The sequence below is a fragment of the Leopardus geoffroyi genome, chromosome E3 (genome assembly GCF_018350155.1).
Source record: "Leopardus geoffroyi isolate Oge1 chromosome E3, O.geoffroyi_Oge1_pat1.0, whole genome shotgun sequence".
Classification (NCBI taxonomy): domain Eukaryota; kingdom Metazoa; phylum Chordata; class Mammalia; order Carnivora; family Felidae; genus Leopardus; species Leopardus geoffroyi.
This window is the reverse complement of record NC_059340.1, coordinates 4150870-4167805: the sequence shown is the minus strand read 5'-3', so window position 1 is coordinate 4167805 and position 16936 is coordinate 4150870. Positions and strand designations below refer to the sequence as shown.

At 56.2% G+C, this 16936-nt stretch overlaps 1 protein-coding gene and 1 long non-coding RNA gene across 4 annotated transcripts; one reads left to right on the top strand and one right to left on the bottom strand.

Moving 5' to 3' along the window:
- Positions 1-141: 141 nt before the first annotated feature.
- Positions 142-7540, top strand: LOC123589371. Of its 2 annotated transcripts, XR_006708284.1 has the most exons (3): positions 156-444; positions 5114-5249; positions 5772-7540. It is a non-coding gene; the product is annotated as an uncharacterized LOC123589371 (long non-coding RNA). The 2 variants fall into 2 exon arrangements; XR_006708285.1 differs by having other exon boundaries at positions 142-444; positions 5114-7540.
- A 673-nt stretch (positions 7541-8213) lies between these two features.
- LOC123589370 (myosin IC heavy chain-like) lies at positions 8214-16936 on the bottom strand. 2 transcript variants are annotated; one of them, XR_006708283.1, is made up of 2 exons: positions 16824-16936; positions 8214-8338 (listed from the first exon to the last, which is right to left on the bottom strand). XR_006708283.1 is itself a non-coding variant. In XM_045461383.1 (2 exons), exon 1 carries the CDS (start codon positions 13784-13786, stop codon positions 12836-12838), a length of 951 nt encoding a protein of 316 aa, XP_045317339.1. In that variant the 5' UTR covers positions 13787-13867; the 3' UTR covers positions 8214-8338; positions 12381-12835. The 2 variants fall into 2 exon arrangements, 1 of the variants encoding a protein (XP_045317339.1); XM_045461383.1 differs by lacking the exon at positions 16824-16936 and adding an exon at positions 12381-13867.

The window sequence follows — 16936 nt, the reverse complement described above, 5'->3', positions numbered from 1 at the left end:
CCACCCACCCACACCCACAGCACTACAGGCAGGGAGGGGAAAATGAAGTAAGGGGGACTTGGGGGTCAGTTCCGACAAGGTCATAGAGCCCCGGGGGCGGGGTGTAGGTGTGGAGACTCCGGCGGGGACCCCAGGCCTAAGTCCGTCCCTTTGGGGCTCACAACCCCCACGCTGGGGGGGCCACGATTCAGCCGCGCCGCGGGGTCCGGGCGGGGCTCGCAACCAGCGCACGCGGGCCCCCAGATTCCGCTGGATCTGAGCGCCCGGAGGCGGGGGTGGGCCTCCTCTTTGTGCCGACGAAGGGGCGGGGCCTCGCGGAGCTGGACCAATCCGAGGCGGCCGCAGCCCTGGGAAGCCAATGGCGGGGCTGTGGGCGGGGAGAGGGAGCCGGAGCGCCGAGCCGCGGCGGAGAGAGGGGCCCTGGATCCGGCAGTGGGGGTCGGAGTGAGTAGGGGCCCCGCCCGCGAAGGGGGAGCCCCCAACTGTGGGCTCGGCTGGGAAGGGGGCGTCTCCCGGGTCCCTCTGCCCTCTGCAACCCCTGTCCCGCGGTACTTCCGTCAGCCGCCGCGTCCCGGGACCAGTGCGCTCCCCGACCCCCTGCGGAGAGCCGCCGCCTCCCCACCCCGCCCCCTGCTTCCTGCTGGCGGAGACCGCGGAGGGCGCAGCAGGAGGCTTGGGGGACCGGGAGGCTCCTGGAGGGGACCCCGACTGGCTTCCTGCAGGGCGTGGTTTCTGAGATCTCCGGCTGGAGGCACCTTCTCCAAAGTACCCCCCCAACCCCTCCGCGCGACACACCCTCACCCAGGGCCCCTTCCCCCCTGCACACCTCAGCTGCTGTGCCCGTTCCAGCCTCCCGGGCTGTCTGATCCCGAGGCAATGGCCTCGGGCTGCCTGGAGAAGTTTGTCAGCCGCTCCTTTCCTCATCCACCGTGCTCCCCGGGGGCTCCTTCCCAGCATCCCTCCCTTCCCCCCTTTTTACTGGTTTCCTTTCCACTCTTCACTCTTCCTCTAACTCCGGAGCCTGGGGGAAGACCCTATTTCTCTTTCTGGCTCCTTCCGAGCCAGGCAACAAGCAGTGCTCCAGGGATGGGTACGTGACTGAAATTGCCCAATCAGGAGCAACTTTAGGGCCGTTGCTTAGCGGGCTGGCCCAGAACATTGCAATCTACCCCAAGTCAGTGTGGGCCTGTAGCAGGCTTCGGGTCCTTGAAGACAGAACTGACCTGTGGGGGGGAAAAAAAAAACAATACTAACAGAGTCACAGAGAAATTGAGCCAGAACCCTGATCATACCATACCTGAAGTCTCATCTCTAGACAGTTAGGGAAACCAATGTTCGTTGTTCCAAGCAAGATTCATTGGTATTTTCCATTTCTTGCAACATGAAGATATTCACTGACAGTATTTATTGTCACATCAACCCTGGGAAGATACTAACTCTCATTTTATATAGCTACGGAAACTGAGGCTCAGAGGGGCTGGTTTCCTCAGTTTACTCAGCAAGGCAGTGGCAAAATTGGGACCAGAATCTGAGCTTTTCTGACTCTCTCCTGGAGAGAGAGCGAGCCTGTATTTACTTGACCGGATTGGGTAAATACACAAGATACAACCTATTTTCATTTTTGCACTTATGGCAGACATTGCCAGTCAACTGCCAAACTATTTCCTGCTGAATCCACAAAACGTCTCAGATTTTCCCACTATCTTAAGAGACCAGACCTTGTTTCTGAGCTCCTGACCACTAGGAGCTTATCAGGTCTCTCTTCCCCAGTGGCTCATTCCTTTTGAATTGAATGGCATTCAGTAGCACCAAGGGCAAGGAGGGTTCCCAGATTCTCAAATCTGGGGGGCCCCTGTGGAACAGCAGGCGGGGGCAGCCGCAGACCCCCTCCACCTTCCCCTTTGGCCAACCCGAAGCAGAGGCCTGGAGAGGGGCCGAGTTTTCCTGGAATCACATAGTACCTGAGGGCAGACCTGGGGACTGTGGCTGTTCTGAGTCCCTCTGAACCCAATGTCATTACCTTCCTGAGGTCCCTAGGACAGCTGGGCCAGAGCAGGGTAGGGATGAAATGAAATGGGGACCTTGGGTATACATTTGGTGGTAAGATCAGTCTTGGAGGGTGGAGACTGTCAGAGCTGGAAGATGTGGGTCCGAGCCCCTCGGGGCTAAGGAGGCTGAGGCCAGAAAGGTTGGGAAGTATTCCTGGCTTTAGCGTGTGTCGGGGCCTGGCCGAGCACCCACATCTCTCCTGTGCCAGGAAATGTCATCCAAAACCTCGAAATAAGGCCCAGAGAAGGACTGCCTTGTCTAACAAGTGCACCTAAAGACTTAACTCTCTAGGAGGCCTCTGTTTGCCTTGCTGTTTGCTTTCTGTTAAGGGCTCGGACTTGGTGAAGTTACAGGTTAACCTGTGGATGTGTGTCTGATACAAAAGATAACACCAACAGTTACTGGTTTTTAAAAAAAAAATGTACTTATGGGGCACCTGGGTGGCTCAGTCTGTTAAGTGTCTGACTTTGGCTCAGGTTGTGATCTCACGGTTCATGAGTTCGAGCCCCGCATCGGGCTCTGTGCTGACAGCTCGGAGCCTGGAGCCTGCTTCGGGTTCTGTGTCTCCCTCTCTCTCTGCCCCTCCCTCCCTCACACTCTGTTTCTCTCTCAAAAATAAATAGACAGTGAAAGGAAGAAAGAAAGAATTTATTTATTTATTTACTTATTTACTTACTTATTATTCAGGCACCTGGGTGACTCAGTTGGTTAAGTGTCTGACTCAGCTCAGGTCACGATCTCGTGGTTTTGGAGTTCGAGCCCTGCATCGGGCTCTCTGCTGTCAGCACAGAGCCTGCTTCGGATCCTCTGTCCCCCTCTCTCTGCCTCTCCCCTGCTTGTTCTCTTTCTTTCTCTCTCTCAAAAATAATTTAAAAATTTTACTTGTTATTGACATACGGCTAACATCCTCCCCATGACTAAGCATAGTCACCATACAATGTTGTTACAATAGTATCCACTAAACTCCCTATGCTGTAGTTTTCATCTCTGTGACTCATTTATTTTATACCTGGAAACTTGTACCTCTTCATCCCCTTCATCCCCTTTTACCCATCCTTCCGCCTACCTCCCCTCTGGTAAACACGAGAGTTTGTTCTGTGTATTTAAGAGTCTCTTTGTTTTCTCGTTTGTTCATCTGTTTGTTTTCTAGATTCCACCTGTAAGGGAAATTGTATGCTATTTGCCGTTCAAGGGTTACCCTTCGTTGCCCCAAAGGACATTAGTCAGGTTTTGTTTTTTATTGAAGTTGGGAATCTTATCCCAACATTTTAAAATGGATTTTATAAGGTGGCTCAGCCGGTTGAGCATCTGACTCTAGGTTTGGGCTCAGGTCAGGATCCTAGGGTCATGGGATCAAGCTTCATGTGGGGCCCTGTGCGGAGCATGGAGCCTGCCTCACATTCTCTCCCTCTGCAGGGGCGCCTGGGTGGCTCAGTCGGTTGAGCATCCGACTTTGGCTCAGGTCATAATCTCAGTTTGTGGGTTCGAGCCCCACATCGGGCTCACTGTTGTCAGTCTGTCAACTCAGAGCCCAGAGCCTGCTTTGGATTCTGTGTCTCCCTCTCTCTCTGCCCCTCCCCCGTTCATGCTCTGTCTCTCTCTGTCTCAAAAATAAATAAACGTTAAAAAAATATATATTAAAAAAAAAATATTTTTTTAATGTAATCTTCCACCCCGAATGTGGGGCTGGGAGCATGACCCGGAGATAAAGGTGTGCCCCACTGACTGACCCAGCCCTGCGCCCCAGCTCTATTTAGCTTTTTGGGAATTATACTTTGACACCTATCTCCTGGCACCTATCTTCCTCCCCTACCTTGATCAGGGCTGGGCGGGAAGGGGGTCAAGACCTGGGTCTCCCTGGATACCCCCTCCCCGTCACTGCTCCCAGGCCAGGTACCCCCCAGCCCACTCTGACCCTTGGAGCTTGGAGGTCACTCCTGTTCCAGTTCCCAGCAGACACAGCTCGCTGACCTCATCTGCTAGGGGATGTCCAGCCACCATTCGCAGGCAGGTTCAGGCCGAGTTCCCGGATTTGCAAGGGCATCGCTCGCCCACACGCTTTCCAGAATCTACCCTCTCACCTACTTGGGTGATGGGCTCTGTACTTGTTGGGACCAGGTCTACCTCGCAGCCTGCAGTCCGGTCCCTCTCCCCCCCCAACTTCTACCCACATGTATATGTGTGTGTAGATATATTTTTTAATGTTTTATTTATTGGGGGGAGGCGCAGAGGGAGACAGAAGCTGAAACCTGCTCTGTGCTGACAGCAGGGAACTCGATGTGGGGCTGGAACTCACAGACCTTAAGGTCATGACCTGAGCTGAAGTCAGACGCTTAAGAGACTGAGCCACCCAGGCCCCCCAAATTCTACCCACTTTTACTTTTTATTTGTTTTTTTTTATGTATACACATATGTTTATTTATCTTGGATGTAAAACTAAGTAGAATTTCTAGATTATAAGGTCATTCTAAGATATACCTTTTTGTTTTTTGCATGCGTAATTTTTTTAAATTTAATTTATTATTTTAACCTACATTCAAGTTAGTTAGCATATATACTGCAACAATAATTCTACCCACTTTTTTTTTTTTTTTTTTTTTTAACATTTATTTTTGAGACAGAGAGAGACAGAGCATGAACGGGGCAGGGTCAGAGAGAGAGGGAGACACAGAATCCGAAACAGCCCCAGGCTCTGAGCTGTCAGCACAGAGCCCGTCGCGGGGCTCGAACTCACAGACTGTGAGATCATGACCCGAGCTGAAGTCGGATGCTCAACTGACTGAGCCACCCAGGCGCCCCTCTACCCACTTTTAAAACCTGGCTTAAGCCTCCTTGCTCTGCACCCCATCTAGTCCTCTTTCCTGTAACCCTGAGCAGGTCCTCAGGCCCCTCCCTGCTCTGGACCCCCAAAACAGGGGACACTGGGGCCCCACGGCCTCAGGCTAGGACAGATGAAGCAAGTTCAGTTGTAATTTGACCACATAAATATGTAAGTACTGTATTGAGTCTTATTTTGCATTTTTTGAACACAGTCCTTTTTTTGCTTTTTATTTTTTGGCTACAGGGCTTCTACATAGGTCTGAGGGAGGCTTCCGGAGGGGCCCTACTCCAGAACAATCCAGCCCCGCCCAGCTTGGCGCAGCAGGAGCGTCTGCAGCGCCACCTGGCGGCCGTCAGGAGCTCCGCAGCCCAATCCGGAGGTGGGGGTAGCGCAGGGTCCCTGAGGGCGGCAGTCTTGGGTGGGGTCCTTTCCTCTCTCGCCCTAGGAGGAAGCAGGCTGTATCTTTTGTCTTCCTAGTCGTGGACAGCTTCCCTAAGGGGGCACATTGGAGCTTTGGAGCCGAGCCGTGCAGAACATTTATTTATTCGCCTTCTCAGTCCAGCCGTCCCGGGGTGCAAGTGCCAGAGCGTGGTCTTGCCCGTAATTAGGTGAATTAGGTCGACATCGCGTCGCTTGCCTCTAACTCCAGCAAGCCTCGTTTTTGGGGTCCTTATACCCATTTTATTCATTGGGAAACTGAGGCTCAATTCTTGGAATATTGGTGCCGCCGTTCTAATCCACTCAAGCCTGCCCCAGCCTAGGTGGGTGTGGGCGTTGCGCGCGTGCATACATACACACACGCGCGCGCGCGCGCACACACACACACACACGCCCAGTGTGCCACCAGGTAATTTATGATCATCCTTGAAGGCCTATTTATTGAACAATTCCTTTTATGCAGAGGAAGAGTTCGTCTCTGAGAGAGCCTGAGCCGGCAGAGTCACGCAGGGAATCCAGACCCAGCCGACTCTGTTCGCCCAGCCCCCTTCCAAAGGCCACCCGGGATTGGAAATAGAGCCAGCCGCCACCCCACGCCATTTCCTTCCAGGCTGCCCCACCGACAGCCGAGGCCAGGCTCTGGGATGGAGGTTCCAGGAGTGTGGGAACGAGTCTTGCCCCCACTCCCTGATTGCCTCCCCCCCCCCCCCCCCCCCCGCCTCCCCAGATCAGGTTTCCACCTCCCTATTTCTTCCCTCAGTCCTCAGGCTATATTCCCACCGCTAACGGGCTGGGCCGCGGGTGGGTGGAGAACTGAGACAGTGGGCTTCGAGGGCCTAGAGAGTTTGGGGGTGGGGCCTCTGCGAGGGCAACGCCCCCTCCCCAGCCCCTTTGGAGCATCCCTCCCACCCTCCCCCAGCTCGCGGGAATTCCGCTGAGTCACTTCCGAGGCTGCCTCTGCAGCCCCAGGGGGAACAGTGCCGTTCGATTCCCTAGGCAGCGGCCCAGCGCTCACCTGGGAGACCCGACTACTGTCTTGTCTCAACGGCTCTTCTTGCCTAGCGAAGCCAACCCCACCTCATCCCCTGCCGTTCTCCCGCAGCCACCCTGGTGGCCGTGCAAGCCGCTACCTCAGGGCCTTTGCACTGGCTTGTGTCCTCTCACTGGCACACCCCTCCCTGCGCACCTGTAGCCTGTACATACTTCCCACGGCCACTGCCAAGGCCTCTGCTCCAGTGGGGATGTGTCAGATGCGAGCAAGGGGGCACCTGCCACCGTGACCCGCAGATGCTTGGGTGGCCAGTTAGATTGGAAAAGATGCAGACTGCAAACCGGGAGCTCCACGTGCTGCGTGGTGCAAGTGACAGGTGCGTGCGCCCGGTCTGCGTGACCGTGTGTGCCTCAGTGCGAGGCTGCAGGTGCGTAGCGGGAGCACAGGCGCGCGCTGAGCGCGCACCCCACGAATTCCCCGCCAGCCCAGATGCCCATCTTGGAGCTATTGTCTCCCGGCTCCAAGCCCACCTTTCACAGCGAGGCTCTGGCTGGGGCTCTGAAAACTACAATTCCCAGAATCCTTGTCGCCCCCGGAATTCCTGCTAGGTTCGGCCAGTAGGAGGCGTCAGGGCTCTTAACCTTTCCCGTGCCGGGAACCTTGTGGTCGCCTGTGGCACCTAAGGATACGTACGGTCCTCTTCTCAGAAATACGCTTTTTACAAAACGTTTAAGCCTTTAACTTGTGTTTTTACTGCATCCTGCATTTTAAAATTTGTGGCAAAGTAACATAACTTACCCATCGCAAACAATTTTAACTTTAGAGTTTAGTAGTAAGTACATTAATTCTGTTGTGAAACAGCACCCCAGAACTTTCGCCTCTTGCAAATCGGAAACCCTACACGCATTAAATTCCCTTTCTCCCCAATGCCCCTGGTAACCACCCTTGTGCTTTCTGTTTCTGAGTATGACTCCTTTAGATACCTCGTATAACTGCAATCATACAGTATTTGTTTTTTGGCGGCTGGCTGAGGCACTCAGCGTAATGTGCTCAAGGTTCACGCATGTTGTAGCAGAGTGAAAGTTTCCTTCTCGTCCTTTTAAAATTGGAATTATAGGGGCGCCCGGCTGGTTCAGGCAGTGGAGCAAGCGACTCTTGATCTTGGGGTTACGGGTTCTAGCCCTACACTGGGTGTAGAGATTACCTTAAAAATAAAATCTTTAAAAATAAATAGATAAAAGTGGAATTGTCTTTCACTGCTTGTACTGTGGTTTATCCATTCATCACAGATAGACATTTGGGCAGAATACTTCTCAGTGCCCAAAGTAAAATGCATAGAATTACAAAGGAAACTTTGTGATTGTTTTTTCTCTTTGAGGCGATTTATATATATTTTTTATTTTTTTAAATTTACATCCAAATTAGCATCTAGTGCAACAATGATTTCAGGAGTAGATTCCTTCGTGCCCCTTGCCCATTTAGCCCATCCCCCCTCCCACAACCCCTCCAGCAACCCTCTGTTTGTTCTCCATATTTATGAGTCTCTTCTGTTTTGTCCCCCTCCCTGTTTTTATATTAGTTTTGTTTCCCTTCCCTTATCTGTTTCGTCTCTTAAGGTCCTCATAGGAGTGAAGTCATAGGATATTTGTCTTTCTCTGACTGATTTCACTTAGCAGAATACCCTCCAGTTCCATCCACGTAGTCGCAGATGGCAGGATTTCATTCTTTTTGACGGCCAAGTAATACTCCATTGTATCTATAGACCACATCTTCTTTATCCGTTCACCCATCGATGGACATTTGGGCTCTTTCCATACTTTGGCTATTGTCGATAGTGCTGCTATCAACATGGGGGTGCATGTGTCCCTTCGAAAGAGCACACCTGTATCCCGTGGATAAATGCCTAGCAGTGCCATTGCTAGGTGGTAGGGTAGTTCTATTCTTAGTTTTTTGAGGACCCGCCATACTGTTTTCCAGAGTGGCTGCACCAGCTTGCATTCCGAAGGAAACTTTGTGATTTAATTACAGTTGTCAACAAGCTGAAAGAACAAATGTGTCATACAGTAACCAATATATGCATTCCTTTATTAATGCATCAAGTAACATATCTCAAGCCTAGAAACTCTAGACTATGGGGACTCCAGTCAGGTTTCTGTCCACCAGACCTCAAGTTTCCCCACTATATCGGTCAAGTGACACTTATTTATTTGTTTCATTTATTTATTTTGAGAGAGAGAGCAGGGGGCGGGGTGCAGAGAGAGAGAGAAAGAGAGACTCCCAAGCAGACTCCATGCTGGTGCTGTCAGCCCGGAGCCCCACATGGGGCTTGAACTCACGAACCAAGATCAAGAGCCAGACGCTTGAGCGACAGAGCCACCCAGGTCCCCCTCAAGTGACACTTCAGTGGCACCCTGCTCCTTCGTTCCCAAGAACGTCAGGATCGGTTAGCCTCCATCAAAACTGCAGATCAGTACTTCGTGGAAACCACTCCGTCTCTGTGTGATGCACCCACCTGGTCTATAAGGCTTAAGAGTTCCCACTCAGCCTCTGCCAGTCGGGGTGCCCCAGCCAGCCCCCTGAGATCAGGAGCCCAGCCCAGTGGAACGTCAGTGGCTGATGCCGGCCCACAGAAGGTAGCCACACAGGGATGAAGCCGCTGCTTCGCCAATACGTTTCTTTAAAAAATATTTTTTTTTTTAACATTTATTCATTTTTCAGAGACAGAGACAGAGCGCGAGCTTGGGAGGGGCAGAGAGGGAGACACAGAATTGAAAGTGGGCTCCAGGCTCTGAGCTGTCAGCACAGAGCGTGATGCGGGGCTAGAACCCAGGAACCGTGGGATCATGACCTGAGCTGAGGTCGGCTGCTTAACCCACTGAGCCACCCAGGTGCCCCTACCGACGGATTTCTAAAGGCGTGTGGGTAACACATGATAAGTCACTCTCTTTGGACTTTCCACTTCCACCCCACTGGGAAAGTTCTCGAAAGTCTGCCTCACTGAATGCAGGCCACTGATGGGTTGGTTGAAACTTCAGTCTACAGACCTAGCAAACTGTCGGGGGCCTTTCCACCTTACATTCCGACTCTCTAGGGCGCCGCTCAAACCCATAAATCTGGCCCAATGCAGTGTCACCGTCCGCTGTGGGGGCCTAACATCTCCACTCCGAGCCCCTAGGTTCCTGTTGTTGGAAATTAGCAGCATTTGTCATTCATTTGGAGTATATTTTCTCCAGGGTCAACCTTGACTTCTAAGCACCTGGGACATGTTGGAATCTGACCCTCATTCTAAGGCAGAAGGCTGCAGAGGGGGTTGGGGATGTGGAGCCTTCGAGAGGGTCCCTTCAGCCGAGGGTGTTACAGAGTCTGCCAGGAAGGTTAGAGTCCCCAGATACCAGAGGAGGGGCTTCTGCTCACAGGCGGGGGAAGGGGGGGCCACAGCTCCCAGATGTCCAGACTCAGTGCATGAGACCATGTGCATGAGAAAGGGGGTGCCTGTGCACCCTCTAGACCTCAGGGGGTCTTTTCCTTTTGTCTAAAAAAGGAGGAGAGAGAGATGTCTCCCCTCGGAGGGCTGCTGGGAGGCTGCAGCCAGACTTTTTGGTGGGTGGGTGATGGCTGGGTCCTCTTGCCATCTGATGCTTTCCCACGGCCTCTTCTTGTCCAGCAAGGCCTGGAGTGAGGCGGAGCCTGAGGAGGTGAGGGAACGTTGAGAAAAGAGGTGCTCTGGATGGGGGTGTCTATGATGGGCTGGGTAACACGGGGAGAAGGCAGTCACTCCCTGAAGCGTGGAATGCGGACACACAGATCTGCCTCGCCAGGGAGGAGAATGTCCCCACTAGAGGGCACCCGAGAGGCGTCTCTTGCAGCCCGCCCGGCCTTCAGACCAGCCCCAGCCAGCTGTCATTTACTGCTCTCAGTCCCCTACCCCTCCTTCCCCACTCCCTCAGCCTCCCCTTCCCTAGAGCCGCAGCACACCTCCTAGCAAGGGCCCTGTTGTCCCCTGGCCACACGTCCGTCAGTCTCTCTTGCTCACACTCCCCCAGACCCTGCCTTTCTTAGCTGGGTCACCTTGGTCTCGTCATCTAACCGTGCTGGCTTTGAGGGGGTCTCCGTTCCCCCTCAGGGTCATGGGAGACTTTCACCAGAGAGCCGGGTGCAGTGCCCATGTACAGATGGTCAAAAGTAGTGAGAGGAAATGCAGGCTTTTGCTTTCTCTTTTCTCTTCCCTCTCCTTTCCTGGATGTACTTTCTTAACTTTGCACTCTCCTCCCTTCCTTCCTGCTGGCCGTGGTTGCCCACAGACCTCTGGGGCTCTCTGGGCTCTGTGTCCCTAACAGTGCTGACTGGCTGGCACCCACCATCCCTGTGGGCCCTCACCACCCCCAGTGGCTTCCTGAGGATCCGGCCACCTGGAATCCGAGGCCAGGTGACCTGCTGGCCTGTGTCCTGCTAGTATACTGGCCCTGAGCCTCACCTAGAGTGACCCTGGCCCCGGGGACAGGACAGTCAGGACAGGATGGGACAGGCAGGGCATGGGGCTGGCTGGCCCCATTTGTCAGAAACACAAGCCTTCCCAGCCAGGCCAGGCTAGGCCACTGGCCTAATGGAGCTGTGAGGTGAAGACCTTCCCACCCTGGCCCTTCACCCTAGCAAGTCCTGCCTGCTGGGGGGAAGGTGGGCTCAGGAAAAGGGGACCCCCAAACAGACCCCTTTAATGAGCACCTACTGTATGCCTAGGGCTCGCTCTTTGCAGCTAACACCCAATACGCTTTCCCCCAAAGGGATTATTGATGGCCCCATTGTACAGAAGAAGAAACCGAGGGTCAGAGAGGTTGACCACCGTGTGTCCCGATTCCCAGCCACGGTGCTTTTGCTCTTTCTTCGTGAAAAGTGTGAAATATTTCAAATACACAGGAAAGGACAGAGAGGAACATAATGTACTCCCGGACCCAGGCATTCCTTCACCGTATTTTCTTCAGCCCCGGTTTTTGAAAGAAATACAGGATATCAGAATCAGAAGACACCCAGCGTTCCACGTTTCTCCTTCCCACCCACCCTGAGGCGGCAGCAAGGACTCCTTCCCTGTACCTTTGTGGACATCCCTAACCAATGTATGGGCGTGCCCTGCGTGTGCATTTCCTTTTTTTTTTTTTTCACAGTTCTGAATTGAGGTATAATTTACCTACAGTGGAGGTCAGCGACCTTGATAGGACAGCCCAATCCTGAATGTACAGCCGTAAGGCCACCACCCTGATTAGTCCAGGGTACACTTCCATTCCAGGAAGCCTCCTGCCGCTGCCCCCCTACCTCTGGACAGCCACTGTCCTGATTGCCTGTAAATGGAACCCGAGACCCAGACGGCATGAGGGGGCCGCCGAGGTCCACGCACGGACCAGCGACTGCAGCTCGAGCTGTCCCTTCCGTTGCACTGAATTGCATCCCGTATCCCTTGACCCAGCCCTGCTCCCGCGACGCTCTCTGGGTGGTTTCGGCCCAGACGCTCTGGCGATGTACCGACGGGCTCATGGCCTCACCGCACTGTTCTCCCCACCCCCCGGGGCAGCTGGCTGAGATTTATCCGGGCAGCAGCCTGGGCCTCCGTCGCAGGCGTCTTCTGGAGGCGCCGCGCTGACCCGCAGCTCCGGGATGAAAGCGCCAGCCTGGGACGCCCCCGGGCCAAGCCCCCAGCCATTCGGAGCCCGGGCATTTCGAAAGACCAGGCCGCACCTCGGCCCCCTCCCCGGGCCCCTCGGAAAACGGGAAGTTCGGGGAGGAAGCTGCGCGCAGCGCGCCGGGCGGCCCGCGGGCCGGATGACTAAGTTTGGCTGCTCGACCTGCGGCCGCTTGCCTTTTATGGCGGCCTCGTGGGCAGCGGACGTGGCCGGGGCCGCGCGGGGGTGCCCGCGGCCCCCAGCCGGCCTGCGCCAGCCCTCCCCTGAACTTTAGCAGGGGGAAACTGAGGCCCGGAGAGGAGCGGAGCCCTGGCGAGGTCGCCTAGCCCGGCGGGGTGGAGCCAGATGGCACCCGATGGCCCTACCCGCCCCCCACCCTCGGCAAAGGGCCAGGACAGGGATGACTCACCCTGAGGGGCGGGGTGGGGGTGGGGCGGCGCTGCATTTATTGAGCACCCACTGTTTGTCTCTTGGCGCCACTTCCCCTCTTCCTCAACGCAGCGGTGCGGGGTCTCTCCCGGAGGAGCGAGGGGGGCGTGCGGGCGGGAAACGGCTCCGCCCCCTGCCCGCTTCTGCTCCAGCCCCGCGCCGGGCCCGGTGGGGCGCTGCGGTTTAGTCGCGCAAACCCAGCAGAGGAAAAGCCTCTCCCCGGGTTAACAGACGGGGAAACTGAGGCTGCGCGCAGACTTAACGTGCGCCCAAGGCCACAGGCGAGCTGGGCGACACGTAAAATCGGGAAGAGGCACCCCAAGCTCTAGCGGTATTAAAATGCACGTTACAGGCCGCCGCAAGTACGATTCGTCTGCATCCGCACCGAGCCGAGTTACAGGGTGACCCCCGGCCCCGCTGGTCTTCCCGACGCTCCTAGATGCCCGACCCCGCCCTCCGCGGACCCGCCCGGCTGTGGGGGGCCTCGAGCTGTTCCAAGGCCAAGTGGGGACAGAGTGCTGGGCGCTCAGGGCCGGGCCGGAGGAGGAGAGCGAGGTCGGGATGGTGGTCCGCGGGACGCCAGGGGCAGGGGCGAGGCGGCTCCGGGGGAGGGCCGGAGGACGTGGGGGGCGGCCCCGGCAAAGCTCCGGGCCCCACGTGTGAGCCCAACGCCCCCTCCCCGGGCGCTCCCAAACCTCGCCTTTTATGGAGAGGAAGTTGGGCCAAGTGGGCCGGGCCGGCCGGGGAGTGGGGGGGGGGGGGGGGGTGGCCCGCGGGGAGCTCGGCCCGGCCCGGCCCGCGCCGGACAGGCTCTGGGAGCGCCCGGCTTATCTGCCCGCCCGCGCCGCGGCCCTGAGACCTGGGAGGCCAGGAGCCGCGGCCACGTGAGCCTGAGCCTTGCGGGCCTGGCCGCGCCAGATAATGGCACCCCACCCCACCCCTCAGCGCCCGGGCCCTGGGCGCAGGCGGGGCCTGGACCCCCGAGGCTGAGCCGGCCTTGGGCCCTGGCCGCCCCGCCCCGGGCTGGGAGGCTTGGGGAACGGGTTGGACCGCGCCGGCCTCGGGAGGTCCCCAGGCAGCTGCCTCCCTGGGGTGTTCAGACGCGCCCTCCACCCTCTGATTTGCCCAGACCCAGACACCTCCCCCCTCCCAACCTGGGAGCGGGTGGGCCTCTGTCTGGACACCCGCTGTCTGGACCCAGATTCCCAGCGGAGAGAACCTTCCTCCACCCTCGCTTCCGCCTCCTGCTGTCCTGGCCGCGGGGCGGGACAGCGTCGCTGATGCGCTGTGGGATTCTGAGAACCCGGTGTCGTGCCCCATCCCGTCCGGGTGGTCCAGGGTCCGCCTGGGGGCCCCGGACGCTGGTCTGAGGCCACCCGCCTCCATAGTACGGATGAGCACACCGAGGCCCAGAGACAGCCCCGTAGGCCCAGGTTGGTGCAAAGGCTCTGCTTTTCAGCCCTGGGTCACGTGAACCCTGAATAGTTCCCTGGGCCTGGATGCCGTCCCAGGTATATACCCTAGGGGGTCCTGTGAGTGGTGAGTGGCCTGTGACGGGCTGTGATTCTCCTGAGTCCCCCAGAAATTCCCGGGCCTTGAAGAGAGTTTCCGAGGCCTCAGGAGCTGAGGGTCAGATAACAGCGCTGCAGCAGGGCGCGGGGACTGTGGTCGGGCTCCTTGCAAAGCTGGGACACCTGTACAGTCACTGCCTCCTCTGGGGGTCTGCCAGACCTAAGTGTGGGTGGTGCTAAACTTCTCTAGGCCTTAGTTTTCTATGACTGATACCTGCCCCCAGGCCCAGGGTGACGTTTCATGGGGGGGGGGGGGGAAGCAGGTGAGGGGGTGCTTACAGATGCTGAGCTGGAAGGCTGGCACCACACCCAGGGCACCCTCAGGGAAAGGCAGCTGTCATGATTAAGCCTAGATAATGTCTACAAGTGGCCCCAGGAGGACAGGGAGAGACCAGACTCTAGCCCCTGCCCTTTGCTCTTTGCCCTCTGCTCAGGGGGCCCCTGGGAGTGGGTGAGAGTCAAGGCCAAGAAGCTCAGTTCTTCAGCTGGTCCATGGACACCCTTCTCCTCCTCCCTACACCCTGCCTGCTCCCTCCCCAAAGCTGGCAGGTGCCTTAGAGACAGGCGACTGCCCCCCAGTGCTTTCCTGGGAACAAGAGTGAACCTTTTCCAGCCCAGCACCTTCATGTAGTTTCTTTCTTCCTCCCTCCCTCCCTCCCTTCCTTCTTCCCTTCCTTCCTCCTTCTGTCTCCCCCTCCCTCTGCCTTTCTTTTCTTTCTCTTTCTTTCTTTCTTTCTTTCTTTCTTTCTTTCTTTCTTTCTTTCTTTCTTTCTTTCATTTGTTTTTTCTTTCCTTCTTTTTCTTTTTTTCCTTCTTTCCTTCTTTCTTTTTCTTTCTTTCTTTTTCTTTTTCTTTCTTTCTTTTCTTCGATTTTGTAAGTAATCTCTACACCCAACATGAGGCTTGACCTCACAACCCTGAGATCAAGAGTCGCGTGCTCTACTGATGACCGAGCCAGCCAGCGACCCCCCTCATCACCCCCTCTGGTTCCATCCTCTTGCCAGTCTCCCCTATTTTCATTTTTTTAATGTTTGTATATTTTTGAGACAGAGAGAGAGAGAGAGAGAGGCAGAGCATGAGTGGGGGGGTGGGGGCAGAGAGAGAGGGAGACACAGAATCCAAAGCAGGCTCCAGGCTCTGAGCCGTCAGCCCAAAGCCCATGTGGGGCTCGAACCCACAGACCTGAGGTGAAGTCAGATGCTCAACCGACTGAGCCCCACCAGGTGCCCCTCACCCCTATTCTGACAGTGAGATTGAGACCCTTCCAGGTAAAGTGACTTGCCCAGGGTCATGGAGAAGGAAGACATGCCCATCTCACCATCTTTCCCTAACTGAGTGTGACCTTGGGCATGTCCCCCTCGACCCCTCTGAGCCTCACCTGGGTTTGGGGAACCATCTAGGCCTCTGCCTCCAGGAGCGTCTGATGGGGAGTGAGGAGGACAGGGCCGGCCGCCAGGGGCTCAGGAAGAGCATCTGGGTGTGAAGGCACAGTTATCCCAACTAGGGGCTCATCACCTCACCTCATCCAGGGGAGCACCTCTTTGGAGGGAGCACCTATTCCCGGGAGCACCTCTTCCAGGTGAGCAAGGCCTCGCACACACCTGAGGGAGCTGTGCATCCTGTAGGCAGGCCCCCAACCTCGACTGTGAGCTTCCGTACCAGCAACTATGAAACCGTTAATGATGGCTGCCCTGCCCGTTGGGGACAAAACAAAGATGTAAAGCATCAGAAAAGTCAAAGAGCATCAGAGACACACAGGTCACCATTGTCATTCCTATCGTTACAATTGTGCCTATAACCTTAGCATGGCTACACTTGATCTTAGCTAAAAGGCCAAGAAGCGATAACTCTGGTATTTCTAGTACAAACTATGTAGAACTTTCTGCTGAAGCATCAGGTTTGGCCCTGCCCCTCTCCTGCTCCTACACCCTCTGTAGCCGCCCATCATGCTCGCAGGACAAAGTCCCGGCGCCCAAGTTTAGGCTCCTGCTCTGAAGCATGCCTGCCCCGGTCGCTGCACGTTGCGGGTGTCAGTGATCTCCAGCTTAGGAAGCGTTTTCCCACCTCCTGGCTGAGTTCCAATGCTACACGTTCTGGCTGTGTGGCCCCTGCCGCTTGCCTTCCGTCTCCTTGCCGGGGCTGGGGCGGATGAGGCCAGCTCGAGGGAGAGGAAGCATAGAGGCCCTGCAGCTGTCACCTGGGAGGCCTGGTTCAGGTTCTAGTTCCCAATTTCCAACGAGTTCTTTGGCGGGTCTCCCGGGGCAGCCCCCCGCCCCCGCCCCACCAGGGCTGGGCCCTACAGCGGCGTGGCCGGCCGGTCTGTGTGTTTGTGGGTCACCCAACCCCCAGGAGAGCCTGTCTCTTGCCCTTGTGGGCTCCCGAATCCAAGCTTAACCCAGGTATGTGAGCTTAGGTTCCGTCCATGGCCGCCTCAGTTTCCCCATCTGTACAACGGAACCTGAATTCGAGGCCCAGTACGTTTCTCCCAAGGGGTAAGGACTGACAGCCTGCTCTGACCTCCTTTCCCCCAAGTCGTGTCCTGGGAGGAACAGGGCACAGAGAGGAAGGCGGTGCTAACGTGGGGTCCCCCCACCTCATGCCCAGCCTAACCGCACCCGCTTCAACTGGGCTCTGTCTCAGTTGGGAACCTCCATGTGCTTTACTGGGTGTCGGCCAGAAGGGATCTCCCCACTGAGGTTTCTACAGACTCAGTTTCCAAAGTGCCGGCCACATGGGAGGCTTCCAGTCCCCCCAACGTACCCTAGTATCAAGACCTCCCCAGATTGTCTCCTACTCAGACTTCAAGGCCCAGCCACAAAGACCTGTCCGCCAGACAGCCTTGCCAGACTCACCTCCAGGTCAGCCCCTCACACATTCAGGATGTCAGACGGTGGTCTCCCCTGGGGATCCCTGGAGAACAAGGCTGGAGTCTGACTTTTGACTGTTGTCAGAGGCTGGGTGAGTC